Here is an 18403-nt window from a genome sequence, read left to right as displayed (position 1 = left end):
CCAATTAACCTAATGTGCATGTTTTTGGAACTGTGGGAGGAACTCGGAGTACCTGAAAACCCACACAAGGGGAACTTACAAACTCTGCACAGAAGGCTGGGATTCAAACCTGGAACCCTTTTACTGTGAGGCGACAGTGCTAACCACTGCACCAGCAGGAGAACCTATTTCTTTATCTAAATACATTTAACTGTAAAGGTTATGTACACTTGATCAAATTAGAAGCTGTTGTGCCAGGTACTGAAAATTCTTACAGAGAGGCCTGCATCAAATCCTGTAAGTCTTTAAGCATTTCAGTTCATTGCAAATCTTCATGTTGGGCTGAACAACGTATTTGTGATATAACCACAATATATCACAGCCTGTCTTGAGCTATTGCATCATTATATTTCAATTATATTTTAAAGAAGGAATGTGTTGTTACAAGTGAATAGTCTCTGATTTGGTATAGTAAATTTTTATATATAGTAAATTTTTTTTTTCCAAACTTTTTTAATTTTAACATTGGCCCAGTGGGAAAGATATGATGTCATATTTTGCATTAGAGCAATTTAATTTGCTTTCAAAATGTCCAAGGAGCAAAGTGTCTTCAGCCAAGATGTTGGAGCTCCTGCAACATCAGTTCCAACATGTTCATGGAACATCAACATGTTCCAGTTAGGAAGACTGCATCAGATGGCCAACCAAGTTCATGGTCAGCCAAGCTGAACATATGCACTAACGCCAGAAATATTTGGAACAGTAGAAGTCACAGTAAAAATGGTGCATCTCATTACTGTAGCTAGGTTAGATGATAGCGGTTAAATGGACACCACAGTTCTCACTGTGATTCCAAGGCAGTTAATTAAACAATCCTTGAAATTATATTCATTATTTCTTGACTTCCAAATAGATCTCTGTGAAAAGTTCCCTACTTTGACTGATCCTCCTTTAAGAATATTTAACTGCTGGTATATCGCTGGTACATCTTTCTATGGTCAGTACATATTCTGCATAATATTTAATAGTGTGATGATTCAAAAAGAGAAAGAAACAGCTAAAAACACTTGACAGATAAAACGAGAATACAAACCAACTTCCCAAAATAGAGTACAAGAACCTAAATATACAGCAGGCTCCAGTGATGCACAGCCGACAGCTAAAGCAGTGTCTATCTAAAAATGCTCTGGCCAAGACAAGCAAACATCAAATATAAACATCATCCCAGATATTTATTTTCCAGCCACATCCCTATTTCCAGAGCCTGCGCCTTCCGTCCAGACAGGCTGGTATTTGTTGTGCTGTTGGGGGTGATATATATAGAGGAGGCAGACAGAGAGGGATTCCAGTGGGCAGCATTGTGGCTGCACAAGGAGACGGTGAGGAGAGAAGGCCACTGTGTGTCCCTAACACTGACCCACCCTGCTAATGACAGGGTGCCGTCCGGACCTAGCTAACCCCAAATTACTGCCCTCGCCACCAGCTGTGACCACTCCACTCTCAAAAGTAAAACAGCTTAGAGAAATCTTCAGGAGTTCTTTGGATTGAAATCCTAGGTGATCCACAGAGGATTCCTGGAGGAATCCCTTCATGAAGTGTTCATGAACTTGTCAAGACCCGCACATCCACATATTTGGTCTTTCTATAATGCCCCCTGTAGAGCTCAATTGGTTGCTCCTTTATATCTTGGAATAAAGGCAGTGAATCCCTAGTTGACAGAGTGCAATCTGAGCAGGATTTAGGGCCCAAACAACACATCAGATACCATGAAAACTAAGCTCCCACAAGATGCTGTTTACCACATCAGAGATATAAAGTTTGCCTTTGTATGAATGCACGTAGCACTACAGAAGACTGAGAAAATACTTAGTGCCACAGAGAAGAAGCTTAAATAATACAGAAGCTTATGTGCATGGGAGATATTTCACCCAAAGAACTTTGGGAAGAAAACAAACAAGACATAGTTCTTCTATAAGGATGCACTTACAACACTCTTTACATGTGGGAGCAGACCCTGAACCCTGAGGACACCTTATTTCGTGAACCATTAAATGACTTACAAGCAAAATGAAATGACAGAAGAAAACACTGACCTGGCGGTTCCTCTCATCTACAATCCGGGTGATCTGGATCTTCTTCCTCCCCATTGCCAAAAGAACTTCCTCTAACAGCCAAAGAAGATTAACAGTGGGCTCCAGATAGTTAAGAGGTCAATAGACAACCCTTAACACATAGTTCCGCTGTCGGTTCTGTTACTCCAGGATCAGTTTGACATGGCTTGCTGAAAAAAAGGTTATTAAGAGACAGACTTTATCACAGTACAAACAGTGAAATAAGCAGTTACCTTCAGCAAATGCATTCCAATACTTGAACAAATTATATAGTTCACGTTCACAAGGGTATTACTTTAATGCATTACATTTAAGTTGTAGATTCTCTGCACAAGAGGAAAGGTAGCATCAAGAAATCCAAGCTGATACTTGGACAGAACATCTTTGCAGTCTGTGGTGGACTAAACAGTGGATCTTGTCCTTGACCAATGAGCAAGGTACATCAGTTTACTATGGTCTATTTGCTGAAGACATTTTTTACTCACTATTTCAAATTATTCTATGAAGTGCAACCAACTATGCGAGTAACAACGTTTCCTGTGTCACCTTGGAAAGACCCGATGGATCATTCCTGCAATGGGACTTCAGTCTCTCTATTTCTTCTTTAATTTGTCAATTTCCTCCTCAATTTGGTATTGCCATTCTGCTTCACTTGAAACCCCACTCTGCTGCTTCTTTTCACCTGATAAGTGAGGACCTTCAACGGGAAGGCATAAAGTCTACCAAAGACTTGCTAGTCCAGCAACAAGGACATCTCTCACCGGTTCCCCAACCACCAGCACTTCCAACTGTGTTTGTTGGAACACACAACCAAACAAAATGCACTCCTACCAGAGTGAACTGGTATACCTGCCATGGTGGAGCGGAGTAGTGCTATACTATTCTTGAGAGTCTGTCTTCCACAGTCCTTTAGGCTTGAGTAGTCTCTAGCTTTGAAATTTGATCTGTGACCACTGGATTTACATTCAAAGAATTTCCCCTCTGGGGTAAATAAAGGAATTCTGATTCAAGACATCAAGAGGAACTCAAGAGAAAATTAATTAAGAAAGATGAAGACAATTGTTGTGCATCTACCTCATCATCAGACACCTCGTCTAGCTGGCTCCAAACTCTTTTCGACAGCAACACTCCTTCAGGTATACCAACATGAACATTCTGGTAGTCTTAAGTGAACTTGCCTCTGCTCTTCTACTCTCTCTTCCTGCAGGATTGCCCACCTACCTTGCTGTGTCCCTCCTTTCCCCAGCTTCAGTGTTTCTGAGCCCTGCCTTCCCCCAGAGCTCCTTAGCTCTTTCCTAATCTCATCTGATCTGGGAGGAGGCAGAGCGTGAGGCGAAGCCAGGCTTTATCCTAACCCTCTCTGGATTACTGCAGCATGTGGATACCAGAGCTGAGCCACCAAAACCCCCACTGCAGACCCAGTTCATAGGGTTAGAAGATGGGACAAATACATTTGTCATACTTATTTGCTGATTTAAATGGCATCTATATTTGATATAATATTATTGCATCCCAGTAACTTAAATATCCCATACAGCAGCAGATACATGAAGAATAAATAAAATTAAATCAAAAATCCAATGTTGATTTACAATGCATTAAGAACCTAGTTTCTATTTTCTAAAGTCTATTTACAATATTATGGTCTTTTCCATTTGAGTGATTGTTTAAGCGCCTCCTATTGAAAATACACTGTTGCCCCTAAATGTCTTTTCTGTCCTTGAACATCGGAGAACAAATAGCAATTAGTTTACAACAGACTGCACGCTCTGCTCTAACCCATCAAGTTCACCATCAGCCCAGATCTCAGCTGACCCTTCCAGGTCAGTTCAGGGTATACAACATAACAGATAAAGACTCCTTGCATATTTAGGATTTAAAGGTCACAAGGATTTATGTGTTTTACAATCGGGATGATTTGATGACAAGACACAAATATTTTGGAAAAGAGAAAAAAAAAAGCTTTCAACAAATCTCCTGTGGTATTTCCATGAGACAGGAAACAACAAACATTTCTTTCAGCATGTGGTCTTGATGATTGGGTTTAATTTCTATGTAATACTGCTAAGTTTGAATCAGCTAAATCTTTGGATCAGTGTAGGGTTGTAAGAACTGAGTTACTGTGACGATAAACATCCATTGATCAGCTAGAAGACATAATGCAATGCAAATTCCTATAAAACACTCAATTCATGTCCCTAATAAAGCCTGTCAAGCCTACTTGATGGGCGGTAAATGGTTTAGTGTATGCTGTTGTCCAAACCTTAACCAAAAGCTGTGAGTGAGTAAACATCCATGAAAAAGGTTTAGAATGCTGAGGTGCTACAAATGGATATCGTATGGCAAAATTTGACACGGTAAACACAGCCAGTGAACATTTTACTGATATTTTGTGACTTTTCAGATATGTTCAATAACAGCTTTTTCTCATTTTTCATCATGTAGATAAAAAGTGCTGATCCAGGTGGCATTACATTGCTTACAAAATGTATATTAGTAATGGAATTAGGAACTCCCTTCAGGAATGGTGGGTGATTTTATTTATTTATTTGTAGTGTAGTATAGCAAATTTGCTGAATCTACCAGCCACAAAAACATAATGGGTAAATAAAGGTGGCATAGCAGAGTGATTTAGAACAGACCACAACACAGACTAAATCACAGGTCTGCTTGTGTCAGTCTGGCACTTTAATGAGGAGCAGAACAGGGCAGCACTATGCTCACTAAACAAGTCCTGTCTGCATCTCATGTCAAAGCAGCTGTGAGTGTTTACAATGTCAATGAGAGGATGGAGCAGAACTATCGTTCCGGTCATTAGAAAAGGGAAAAAAACAACACAAGAGTGAATTGTGCGAACAGCCATCAGGTAAACTTGTGTTCTTTCCTCTCCAGGTAAACTTCTTTCTTTCCTCTTTGTTGTCAGTAAATATCACTAATGTTAAGTTGATGTTCAAGCTTGCAGTGCATGTCTCTCTAGTCTGTCTGACTTGCTAAGCTGGCCAGTGCATTTCTTGATCTGTCTTTGTCTTTCCAACTGCTTTTAGAAGCCACCAGTCACAGAGGCAGGTGGACAAGAAATTTCCAGTCCTGAGTATGTAAATGTCATTTCCAGGAGTCAGGTTTCACCTAATTCATGATTTTATTTGTGATGCAGATTCATGCATACTGTTTACACTGACAGTATATATCTAGTGTCCTCATGGTGCCCTTAGTTAGTGATAAGTGATGGAAGACGTATAGAAAACATAACACACACATAAAATACAGTTTTGCCAACTGTTAACTGACTTATTTTCTGTCTTTACTACTGTAAGTATATGTCTCAGGCTGCTGAGTCTACGAAGTAATGGTGTTTCCTGTTCTACATCTCCTGTACACGTGCTTACCAAACAAGTTGTCCTGATCAGTGCAGATGTGATATGTTACTATGGCAGAAATTCTATCCGGCTGACATGAAAATCAATACAAGCCAGGAGATGAGCCAACAGTTCGCACCAACCAGCACTCACACAAAAATCTACAAGGCTGAGCAATATATTACTTCTAAAAGAAAAGTCATAACGAATCACTGAGAAGTACAATTTAGAAACATTTTTATGGTGATTTAGGACTGAAGGTCTCTTTATATTTTTGAACAATTTTGAGCAATTTTCAAGTGTCTTCACAGGAGTTTTTAAAATAGATATGAAGCACTTTGGTACAAAACCACTGGTTATACAGTCTCACACTGAGCTCAACAGACTGAAACACAATCTACAAATGAGTCACATACAGCATGAGTCTGAGTTCTATATACTGACTTCTAAATACTTCTATATATATATACCGGTAATACTGGGGGGTCTCTTGGTATCTCCAGCCCCCAGCTCATGAAGAAATAAGACTTTGTGGATATTTAGTATTTTTATTTTGGTATCTTATTTTTATATTTTCTTTGTATTTCTATATTTCTTATATTAGTATTTTAATGATTTATAAAAGGCCAAATGACCAAAAATCAATGAGACAGCTCTGTAGTTTTCTTGTTCTGACCTTCTCAACAAACAACCAACACCTCCCCCCCCCAACCCCAAAGCTGTATCCTTAACAAGAAGTGCTAAGCTCCCCGAGCAAACCTCATAGCCAAACGCTCTTCTCTTGATCTCACCCATGAAATCCAATTCCTGTGGATCTTTGGAAATGTGACCATACTTTGTGAGGCTGTGAAATACATTTTTCCAAGGTTGGATTGCATGGGATCTTATATCTCTTATGCACGTACAATTTACAATAGCACACCGTCACTTACTGTGGTTTCAGTAAATGAAGCCTAAAGGTTTCCAACTTACATTTTTCCACACATAAAGTATACTGAATATTGTACCTGATTGCAAGATGAGTAGGAAATGAACATATTGTCTTCTATGTTTGCTAAAAAATAGTATAGCGAATTGAGTTTTCAGTAAATTCACTAATGCTTTACCCCCTCTGTAAGATAATGTGACGATGCACACAAGTGTTGGCTCACATGAACACTATTTTACCATCTATGGCGGGTGAAAATGAACAGCCTGCAACATAACCTCCTGAAACAAGACATTACAAAAGCAATAACTAAGTAAAAAAATTCTAGCTGTGTTTAAATACTGTTAAAACTACAGTTTCCACTTCCTTACTGGAATTTTATCTATTTATCATATGTATCAGTCCTTCTTTAGATTCCTTGTGAAATCGACTCAATCACACAAAACATTGAGGAGTTTTAGAGAAAGTTTTTCAGCTGTCTCACTGAAGACAGACCCCAGAAGATAATGGCTATTAGTGCTCTGTACAGTAGCACTTGTGGGCATTTTGTACTATAAGATGTGAGCTTTGGTTAAATATTCTCATTATAATATAGATCTGGCAAGTAGAATGTGTTCTAAAATATGGATGGATGTATGTGTATAAAATGCATGTATCCTATGATGCATTTTTATAAACTATAATAATCTGGATCATAGATCACCTATCGTCCCTGTTCAGGCGCTGTCTCACTCCCTCTTCCTCCACTCAGATGAAAGAGGGGCAGCTTGGCTCTCTTAGAAATAGAATAAAGGTGTTGGGCAGCAACAACAACCTTGTTTGTTGCCCAATTAGGAAACAGATCAGATGAGTGAAAACACAATGTTTTGTTGTTGTTGCTGCGGTGCCTTACCATGGCAAAAAATTCCGAACAAAAGAGTTGATTCTGGTGTTTCTGTCATATATAATGATAAAAAAAATGGAGGAAGCGCACTTTTGCTACTTTAAACTGTCTTCAAAAATGGTTACATCTATTTCATTTATTCTTACTACTCTTACACCTATCTCCTATACTGCATGTGTGTACACACATGGTATCATGTATTACATCTTTAGCAAGCAGTCTGCAAGAGAACATGGCACGGCCCATATAACATTGGCCCACTGACTCCAGTATATCCTTAAAAACAAGGTCAACAGAAAGTGTAAAAATAGCAAATTCTAAAAAACAAAACAAAAACAAAGCCGTTCTAAGATCATGAGCACTAATTAATAAAAGCCAATACAACCCACCTTAATGTCTTCTCATGTAAAGAATGACCAAAGTAAGAGCTACAGAAGGTTAATCACGCTGGGTCTTAACAACACCAGGTTGTTTTCAGTACAAAACAGCACAGAGTAATTGGCAAGGCTTTCATCCCTCCTCCTCATTAAAGAGCATGGGTTCATCTCTAATTGCGATGAACCCATTGTGACCTCTGCTCTAGTCACTCCAACAGTGAATCAATGAGGCTTCAAGCTGATGCTACCCAGCATGCACCAGTAGGCAGCACCCCAATCTTCTGCTACCAGTAGAATAAAGTAACCACTGTCTCTGGTATGTGCAAGACATCATTTTGGTGTGGCAGGTTATAGAGATGATCATGGTTTTCAGCACGGAAACAGCCATGGTGAGATTCATGGCCACTTGGTAGAAGATGAAAGAGTTTCTGTTTCATCACTGTTTGCAAAAGTGTTAAGGATTGATGACACAGATCACATTCCTTATTCATGTCTTTACCTTCCCTGCAGCTCTGCTCATCTCCTCACTCTCCCCTACTTCCCTTCTTTGCTCACTCTTGTCCTTCTTTCTCCAGCAGCTTATTTGCATCATATCCATCAGAAGGGAGAGAGAGAGAGAGAGAGAGAGAGAGAGAGAGAGAGAAAAAGAGAAAGAGAGAGGCTCTCTTGCTCAAGGCATAAAGAGGCGGACTGGTACAAGATTCTTCCTCCCCTCAGCGAGCCCGGACATTCTTTGAAGTTCTCATAAATGGAGTTTTTATAAAAGTTCTTAGGAGAACTTATACATGGTAAACAGACAAGCTGCATGCTGGACCTGCTCCCTGAGGGAGGTGGAGTGAGATCAGCAATCTTGTTTACTGGCTGAAGTGTTTAACACTTCCCTGTTTAGAGCAGCACTGTGTGTGCCAAGCCTCCCCAAATGCCCAGTTGTGAATATGGGTTTTCTTTGATGTAGGGAAAGCGAATGACAATTTATGTAAAAACATAAGAGAGTTGCAGCTACTTAAAAGAATGAATGAATGAAATTAGCATTTTCTTATGCAAATGAAGCTCTGGCACAATGCACAATGTTTGAATAAGAAAAAGTTAATGCACATGTTACAATCAGCAACAACAGCTGCTAATGAATGTCCTTGTAAATCCGCCCAATGACAAAACCTGAGATTCAGAAAAGTCAATCTTAAAATGCTCCACCTCACCCTCCTCTGTGGCTTTTTGAGTCAGAAACGTGCCTTTCATGGCAAGACGCGAACAAAGAAACCAAGTGATGCTGTTGTCTGCTGCCAGACATGGCAGGACGTAGACTGTGATTAATTCATCGCCCACAGTCACACGACATAGCCCGGTATCATGCAGCCCGAGTACGGACACTGGCCTCTGTTGCTTAGCAGGTCACCAAGCTAATGAGTTTTTGCCTGAAATATAATAATTAAACTCATCTCTTTCCACCAACAGCCTTGCCATTTAATGCCAGACTGAAGGCCAGAAAGATTAGATGGCTTAAACTGTCATCTCCTATACCACCTCCCCCAACTCCCATTGCCAGTTAGCACTATTAAGAAGATGAGGGTATAGAAAGGTCTATGTGAGAGTGTGTATATACACATTTAGGTCAAAGCATGATCACAACACAATATGTTCTTACAAAATGACAATAAAGAAGTGAATTTTACACTCAGTGAGCCCATAGCTTTGGGACTGCATTCACTGTCACCTTTCCTTTTTTCCAGCATGTTGCACAGTTACTCACAATCTCCCAGCCTAGTAAAAACTCCAAGACAGCAGTCTGCTCATTTAATTACTGGCCCACTGTGATGTCATTTCATTATTGTGTTGCTTTTATGACAGTGGCAGTGGGATAAGATTTTCCTGTCTCAACACAGAGACACTGATGTCATTCCTGCAACACAGATTGAAACACAAGCTGCCCTGTAAAGTACGGTTATACTTCCATACTTTCTGTTCCTTTCATAAAAAATACTTACTGGTCTTCAGCTGAACTTTCAACTTTTTTTAACTTTTACATGTGCAAGGTCTGGACATACAGAGAGTTATCACTCCAATCTGCAGCTCCATCAGCTTTACAGAGCTTTATGATGACTTTCTCACTGTTAAGCTGCAACTTCTCTCTCACTGTTGTTTTTGGCCACGGCAGGCAGCTGTTTTCTGCTCTGAAAACCAGTTCAACACCAAAAGGCAGGACAAACACAGTCAGTGACTAACTGGTGAACACACTGGAGCATTTAGCAGCTAATGAGAACAAAGCTGAAATAATTGAAAACTAATAATTACAAATAGTTATAAATAATTAAAACTGGTGACCTTATCATAGGTCATTACACTATCCAGGAGAATTCCTTGTCTCTATGAAGAGTAACATTGAAAAAGTATGAGTAAATAAAAAAATGGTGCACTTCCTAAAGCAGCGAATCCTCCCACTTCCTAACTTCACCGCTGGTGTGGAAGAACTCGTTTGTTTATTGTTTCAATATGAAACAGATTCATTCAACTTTAGTTCCATTCGACATTTTTCACCCTGGTCATGTGTGGCTCCCTACATTGTCTGTACACCCCTCGGCGGTTCAAGCCCCACAGTTTGAAAAACACTGATATATTGGACAACAGGGGAACACTAGACGCCAGTTTGGGAACACTGATCCCCAGAAAAAAAAGTGTCTTGACAGCAATGCAAGAGGGCAAGGTAACAGATATATGGCACTATAATATCAACAGAATCAGAAAGCACTCTCAAATCATACAGTACAGAGACATAAACGCTAGTATACACTGTAGATCTGCACAGCCAGCCTTTGCTTCCCTCCTGCTCTAAGCTCACTGCAGATGGCTGAGCAGAGCCACATACAGTAACTTCATCACTAGCAAGTACCTCTAGCCTCAGCCCAATCTTTTGATCTACTAAATCATATTATAATGAATTCTTTAACATTTTTGTTTGTTCCTACTCTCATTGAAATTCCGTGCTTTCAGCAAAGTAATATCATCCTTTTAATGTTGTGAAGAGATGCAAGTAGATCTGAGTCCTCTATCCTGAGGGTCTTTCATGTAATTTCCTATCTCCCCCACCCTTAGCCCCCTCTGCACACATACTGTATACACACCCAGACACACTCCAACACTGCCATCTTTCTCTCAGATTACTGATTAAACAGTGAACTCCTTTCCAAGTGTGGTATATGTACAGGACAAGTAGAGTTCAGCTGGAGCCATTATACAAGTCTTTCCACAAGCATTCATCATGTATCTCACATCAGCAGTACATACATTACAGAAGTGCCAAAAATTGCTCCTTGCAAGTGGCTCTCCCAGTAAGCATTTTACATGCTTTAGGTGGTGCGTGAGTGGATTATGGAGATGAATAACTGACACAATCTCAAAGAATACATTTCATATGGCTGAAAATTTGTATGGTAAGCCGTGGAGCTACTTCTGGACATTTAAAGTTCATTCTTCAAATTATAATGTAAATGACAACCATTTATTCTGATCAACAGAAAAGGTGTGTTAGGCCAGAACACACTCCCATAAGGCTGAACATGAGGACTAAAATGAAAGTACTGAGCATACAGATAGACAGTTTAGTGCTTCTACCACTGCTCCTGTTCTTGGTAAATTAACAACCATGACTCAAGCCTACAGCTGTTCAGTGTTTAAGTATTAGTCAATGGATATAATAATGTAAACTTTCTTGAGAAAATGTTAGCAGAATTTCAAAATTAGTTGGAACTTGTAGGCAAATAGTAGAGCTTGTACTTCCTACACACTGACTGCAGACTATTCTGGGGAAGAATGACAAAAGTTGAGCACAACTTGGTGCATCTGTACACTGTTACTTTCTCTTTCACTAAATTGCTGGCATGTGAACTTAGAAGAAATTATAGCTGGGCTCAGCTGGGTCACCTGGGATTAGGGTGTATACTGGCTGAAAGCCCAATGTGAGATCACACTGGATATTCTGGCAGCGTGGCAACCTCACTTCACCAAATTGGCTCCCTTTGTTAGTATTGACCTAATCATATTCAAATTTTTTAATAAACAAATAATCTGAATCCCTTATAAATCAGCTCAAAAGAGCTACAATAACCAGTAGTAATGTCAAAGCTGAGCAGATGAAGCCAGAGATTGGATTTAACCAGAACAGCCTTTTAGCTACTATATTGTATTGTATTGAGGATGTGAGGGTCTTGGACTCTAACTGTGGTTATGTTGCAGTAGTTCGAAAAGATTGATTTTAAGGATGTTTTCATTTTCATAATAATTTCTCATTTAAGTTGTTCTATAGACAGAAGTGCTCTAAGTTAAACATAGTCTTGAGTCTTTGGAGGCTGATGGTATGACCTAGTCCTCAACTAAGTAAGGAGAGCGAGCGTCTTCATGTTCAGTCAGCATTAGTGAAGTGTTGGCACAATTAAGAACAGTGTCAGGACACTAAGCAGACCCAAACCACACTCTGGTCTGGACCCTGTCCCTGCAAATCAGCACTGAGTTTAATTAAGCCAAGCCACACTGCCATTGACCCAACATTAGTGTTTAAGTTGGCAGGGCTGAGGGAAACCTATTTACTATGCGCAACAAAGGCAGTTTTTATGACTGCAGGAAAGTAGATTGCAAGGCTAATATTTGGAAATTGTTTTATTTGATTTCTGTATTTATTGAGTGTAATTTCCGAGCTCCTCTGCGGCATTTTTAGCATCAAACGTGCAGCTGTGTGGCCCAGTGGTCAGACGACAGGCAGCCAGAGGTTTGGCTTATTTGGAAGGACCAGCTCTGGCCTAATTACTGGAGTGACCCTGCAGGAAGAGATCTCAAGTCCAACTGATCTTTGGAGATCAGTTCAACTGATTAGGAGCTCTTCCATAAACCACAGTGAGAGGAGAGGAGAGGAGAGGAGAGGAGAGGAGAGGAGAGGAGAGGAGAGGAACCAAAGCCTTCACCGCTAGATATTGCTCAGCAAAGTCAACATGATTTCAATCTTACTTCCCTATAAAGAAACACCTAAAACACATCTCATATTTCCCCTGACCCCTCAATACTGCCTGTAGCTAATTTAAATTAGGAGAAGCAGAGTTGCATAATGTAATTCTGAACATTTTAGCAAATATTCTGTGAACTATTGTAATGATGGGAACTGGGCTCACTGTGGATTATTTCAGTGAACTGAAAATGCGTTATTATGACATAAAAAACCTATAGCTTTATAACATGAAAAAAACCCAAAGTAAAGGTTAGTAGTCATAGTCATCCTCAGACGAAAAGTGGACCCATCAATAAAAGACACATGCTGCTGCATGAAAAATTAAGAAAAGGTGACTTTGTAAAGTGGTATCAAATATTACCTGAAAATGTTTGGCAAGTCCTCCACCAGGAGAAGAAACTCCTTTCGATATCAAACTTGAAGGATGGCGACAGGGGTGACACGATTACAGACAGCAATTCTCTTCTAGCTCTGAGATTCTGAAAGAGAAAAAAGTCCCAATATCTCTTAGTATTCCTTTCTAAGCAAAACAGTGCCCAATTAAATTTTAAATTTAAACTGTAGTTGCAACTGACAAAGATGTTTTATGTTTAAGGGGGAAAGTGAGGATCCAGTTCTGTTATTCTAGAGATTAAAGGCAGTAACTGCTCTTTTTCCATTGTGAAAACACACCTGTAATGAATGTAACCATCAATGAAAACACAAGAATTATTTTTCCAAAGCAGATGTGATGTTGGTATAATCATACCAAATGGAAGAGGGATATTCCATGTGGGTCATAAAAGCTTAAGCATGAAGACAGTACAGTAGACCAAAATAAAATGAGTTTGTGCTGTTCCCTGATCACATCAGTCTGGATGTTAGCACCAGCACAAGTACACAACAGGCCTCCACGGCCAGCTAGAGCAAGCTACACCTCTCATCTTCGCTGCTGTGCGAGATGCAGCATGTCATTCGGTTAGCCAGGCATCGCCACAGCTAATCAAAGTGGATAAGAAATGCATTAGTCCACACAGGAGGAGCCTGCATTAGCTCGGGCTAAAGCAGGCCATGTAATTGACTAAGTCAGTCAGTCACGGAGGACTTGAAATAACCTCTCAATAAAATACACATACACACACAGTGCAGCCTCTATTTCTTCAGCATGTGGTGCAAAAAGAGAAGCCTGTCCTTCAGAAGTGTTGCTATTTCTGTTTACCACAAGGCTCCAAATATTCTATCATTAGAGAAATGAGGAGGGAAAGGAAATACCGCTGAGGAACACATGGACTCCATACAGTCACACAAAGGAACCTAACTGACAGGGTACACTGTCACGTTACAGGTTTTATTTCTAAAATATCAATGATGTGTCCATAAACATAAAAGTGTGACAAAAGTGGCATTTTCTCATATCTTGTATGAAATCACCTCTGTCACTAACTGATCAACCTCTGTCCAAGTCATCAGTTTTCATAGCTATACTTATAAGTACACAGAATTTGGTGTAACTTTTACAGGAAAAACAGCACAATTTATGGTGAGCAACAACAACAGTGAGCATGAGCAGCAAGCACAGCTAGGAACACAGCGGTGTCGTCAGCTGGTAGCTGAAATAAGCTGCATAATGCTTGAACATGCAGTAGCACTGATGGCAGCTACATGCTAACGCTCAGAAAAATGCAGCTTGCATAAGAATGCATTTTGAAAGAGTACAGTATTTTTTTGTCTTTTTTTGTATAGTGTTGTTCAACATTAAGAATGACACATTTACCTTAGTTTGACTTAAACTAGGCAGAAGTCATGTATGGTGATGTATGACTGAAAAAAATGCAAAGATAGGATTAAAACACTATGTGAACTGTTTTATTTATAGAGCGTCTAACACGTAAAATCTGCACTATTACGGTTAGTGTTTGTACACCTAACTCTTTTATTCTGTATTGTCTGAATTTACTTTCTCTTCTCAGATTATATACCTTGCACAAACAACTGGCTGCCATGAATCACTTCTGTAACTGAGCTCATATGCCAAATTCAGGTCTTAAGAGTGACTTCATAAACTCTCACACCTATCAGTAACCACAATGACAAAAACAAAACTGACACCTTCACCAGCAACAAAATGGTGGGCATCACATCTATATCTCTAGCAAATCAAATGTGGTTAATTACACAGGCGGGTTCCCAGAAACGTTTCCATCCAGTGAAGTTTTAACTGTCATTCTCATGAAATGATATGAAACATCCAGCAACCTTTAGTGGGTATGAGAACCAAAGGTTTTTTGGAGGTGTTCTGCTTTATTAGGGCAGATAGAATATAATATCCATGAATGCATGTTTAAAATATTTTCTACTAAGTTATCCACAGCCACACAATCTTGTTAATGGTTTCACAAGCAGACAATACAGAGTTGGCCATTGTTGCTTTTCTCTCAAAAAGTTTTACACTGTACAGACATGTGAACAATGGCCATTACCCTTGAGCAGCTAAATGAAAGTGTAAAGTGTATGTGCTCTAGACTTGACAGATCTAAGTCTGCTAAGGGGTACCTGACTGGAGATGGGAGACCTCTTCCATCCCATATGCTCCCTGTGGTCTCAGCAGTCTGACAGGGTGACAGTGTAACCATGACCTGATTACCTGTTCCCTGAAGCCTGTAATCACTAAAGCCAGCAGACAGGCACTGTCAGTCCGCTGACAGGGAGGATAATTGAAGGTGATGCTACATGCTGCTAGTCCCGCTAATGAAATATGAAAACAAAGAGCAGGGACAAGGCAGCAGGACACCAACAAGGCCTGGGCTTTGGAGTAGAACAATTTCTGTCTATTTACCAGCCCCTTTTCATTCTACCTGCCAATCAGAAATTTAAAATATTGGTCTACGCTGGATGATGACATAACCCTAACCCTCCCTTGTAAGCCTACACAATAGCTTTTTTAGTGACTACCCTTTTTCCCATAGAAATTCTCAGGTTTTACTTTTAACTGTGTTGAAATCATCATCAAAGACAAAAGGGTGTTGTAATAAAATGATGAAATGCAGAGTGCCTCGCCTGACTCCACAGCTACAGCTTAGACTATTAAAAAAAACATTAATCCGGCATCAGTGATGTCATCCATAACATTCTGAGGGGACCTTATAAAGTGTGGCTTTAGGTCTATGAACTAACTGGCTGAGACAGCTGCCATACAACAGCAAGCAAACATGGTTATGTTCTTAACAATTAACTGTCTATTAACAGAAATCAAATTAAATTAAAAGACAAAGTTGGAGAATATTTCTCAACCTGCTAAAATCTTCCATGACTGATCGAAGAGCTCAAGTGCCTCAAGGAAGAAAGGCCAAGAAATGGCGAAAGTGAATAAATAAAGGCATTCATTCCAAAAAGCGACTTCCACAGAATTCCCTGAGGCCTAGGCCTCGACAGGTCTGGCGGGCAAGTTAGACCAGAGTTAGACCTCCACGCCCTTTAAATATACCTTCTGTGACAGGGTATATTCTCTGAGAACCATGAGTTTTGTTAAATTATACTGTAAGATTAACATTCAGAAATGTTAAAACTATATTTGCCTTGAGACATGTGGATCCTTTGCTCACAAAAGTTCCTGTCCAAATGCCTATCACTTATACTAATGATTTGATTAGGTGAGCCATCGGCTTTATGAACAAACATTTGTAAACAACCACAAACCAAATAGACAGTCATATAATAAAGAACTGTGGTTTTGACCTTGAGCTTTCTCATTCTCTCTTTATTACTGATATTGTTACTGTCCATATCATTTCCCTGCACCTGTCAAAAAGCTCAACAAAAAGGGCCATTCTGTAGTAAATAAGATAAGGGAGATTGAAAGATTTGGAATGAACACAAAACTTATAAAGCATACTAAATAATTTTTGACTGTGGAGAGTTTCAAAAATACTTCCAGATGAAAAATGTTTTTGAAAGTACTGGTCTTGAGTTTGTTCAGAATAGTGATGAATTTTATTTTATTAAACTCATTATTGAGAGATATATTGGCAATGCATTAATACTCCCCTTCTTAAAGGGCAAGTTCTGAATTATTTCACTTCAGACTCGTCTGGTTAGCAGTTCCCACTGAATTTACAGTTTTACTCTGTCACGTACGACCGGTAGCCATTGTTAGCTCATGTCATCTAATATTAGTTAGACATTTCTGTAAGAAGTAAACACATACAGAAAGTGTTGATTTGTGTACTGCAATACGTTTAACGGGGCAAATGACAGCAGATCAAAATGAGACTTTACTGTTACACAACATTAGGCAGCATAACCTGCATCAGCTTGTTACTGATGAGCAGCACTTCCGTTATATTTGAAGTCAGACATCGTCGTCTTGTGATTCATTATAAAAGAGTGCTTTAACTTTTAAAAATGAACCATTTACATGAAAGTTAAGAACTCAAAATTTGTGCCAATGGGGAGAGGGATATTAAGTGACGGTAAGTTTGCAGGCTGTATTAAAGCAACAACAATTGGTCCTCCTGTCAAGACCTCTTTTTAGAGCAAATTTAATATACTAGCACCCAATGTTACAGCACCCAATAGTCATTTTCAAGCCCATATGAGCATTCAAGTATTGTGTTAAGGTAAGCTTGAAAAAAACTTTGAACCTATCCTGGAAAACCAAAGTATTTTATCCAAATGAATGAAATAATCATCATCATCATCCAACTTTGTTTTGTATGATTTCAAAACAAAGTGACATCTGAACACAGAACTGCTACGACTGCAGTTACTGTGACTCTCACACTGATCCCCTCACTCTGTCTGTGGCAATGATTACACTGCAGAACGTAAAGAGGACATTTTGTGGTGTTGGTGTTACTTGTAAAACTGATGTTTGTGGTGTTGCTTACCTTTCTGATCCTGCTTCTGTTAGTAATTTCCTTCAGGTTTCATACTGTGCAGACCCTCAGGTCCTTGAGCGAACATAAGGTTGGCATTTCAGAGGTGGTATACTGATAGCATTTTGGAATAAAACTCTTGGAGTTCACATACCTGCTGCCCTCTGTGTTACTGTAATGGTATTGTGACACTACTGTAGGGATGCCCAACGTGAATGCGGTGCTGAACTGGAAATGCACTTGTTTGTATTGTGTTTTTGGCAACGTTACGCCAACAGCTGCCCTTCTAGTATCCTTTTCAGAAATTATAATCGAAATAGCAGCTACGCTTTGTTCAAGAGCCAGGTCGATTCCATTACATTCAGAAAAACAGGATATAACTTAATCCCAAAGAGAAGACAGCTAACAGGCTAAAAACAGCCAACTACAGTGATATTTTGCAGCGTTGTAGAGTTCATCAAAGTTTTAAAAAGCTGTCCATTAAGGCACTTGGGTTTATCACAACATGCACAGTACACGTAGGTAGACTGCTGTACTAACATGTAAAGCCTCTCGGCCACAAATCACAACAAGAGAATTACTGTCATTATTTTAGTTTGTTCAGGAAACTAACGGACCGAGTTCCAGTGTGTTGACAAGAACGCCACAACAACATGAGAAGTGTAACGTTAACGTTAGCGGCTCCCCTCCCTCTCAGCCTGTACAGCAGAGACAGACAGCACAGAGACTTTCTCACACACTGAGACAGGTGAGTTTACTCTACTTACCCCTCTGTCCTCCCAGTGCTTCTGTAAATACGATAGTTTTCTACGCAGGCGTCTCCAGCAGACATACACGGACGGACCCTCGTCTATGTTATTTAGGAAACTGACAAACTCAGAGCAGCGAGTGGTTTAGCTCCTCCCACCGGGCTGCGTGTGTGC

The 18403-nt window shown here is 39.7% G+C and overlaps 1 protein-coding gene across 2 annotated transcripts in view; it reads right to left on the bottom strand.

The window, feature by feature from the left end:
• Nucleotides 1–18403, bottom strand: part of LOC124066570 (myocyte-specific enhancer factor 2A-like) — a 35202-nt gene extending 16799 nt beyond the window's left edge. For both annotated transcript variants that reach the window (XM_046403100.1, XM_046403193.1), the window contains exons 1-3: nt 18248–18403; nt 12989–13106; nt 2073–2260 (exon numbers count right to left, since the gene is read on the bottom strand). In XM_046403100.1, the coding sequence (XP_046259056.1) occupies nt 2073–2126 (54 nt within the window). In that variant the 5' untranslated portion in view covers nt 2127–2260; nt 12989–13106; nt 18248–18403. The remainder of the gene's footprint in view (nt 1–2072; nt 2261–12988; nt 13107–18247) is intronic.

This window comes from Scatophagus argus, chromosome 1, assembly GCF_020382885.2.
Source record: "Scatophagus argus isolate fScaArg1 chromosome 1, fScaArg1.pri, whole genome shotgun sequence".
Classification (NCBI taxonomy): domain Eukaryota; kingdom Metazoa; phylum Chordata; class Actinopteri; family Scatophagidae; genus Scatophagus; species Scatophagus argus.
The sequence above is the reverse complement of the archived record's forward strand: the minus strand, read 5'-3'. Positions and strand labels throughout refer to the sequence as shown.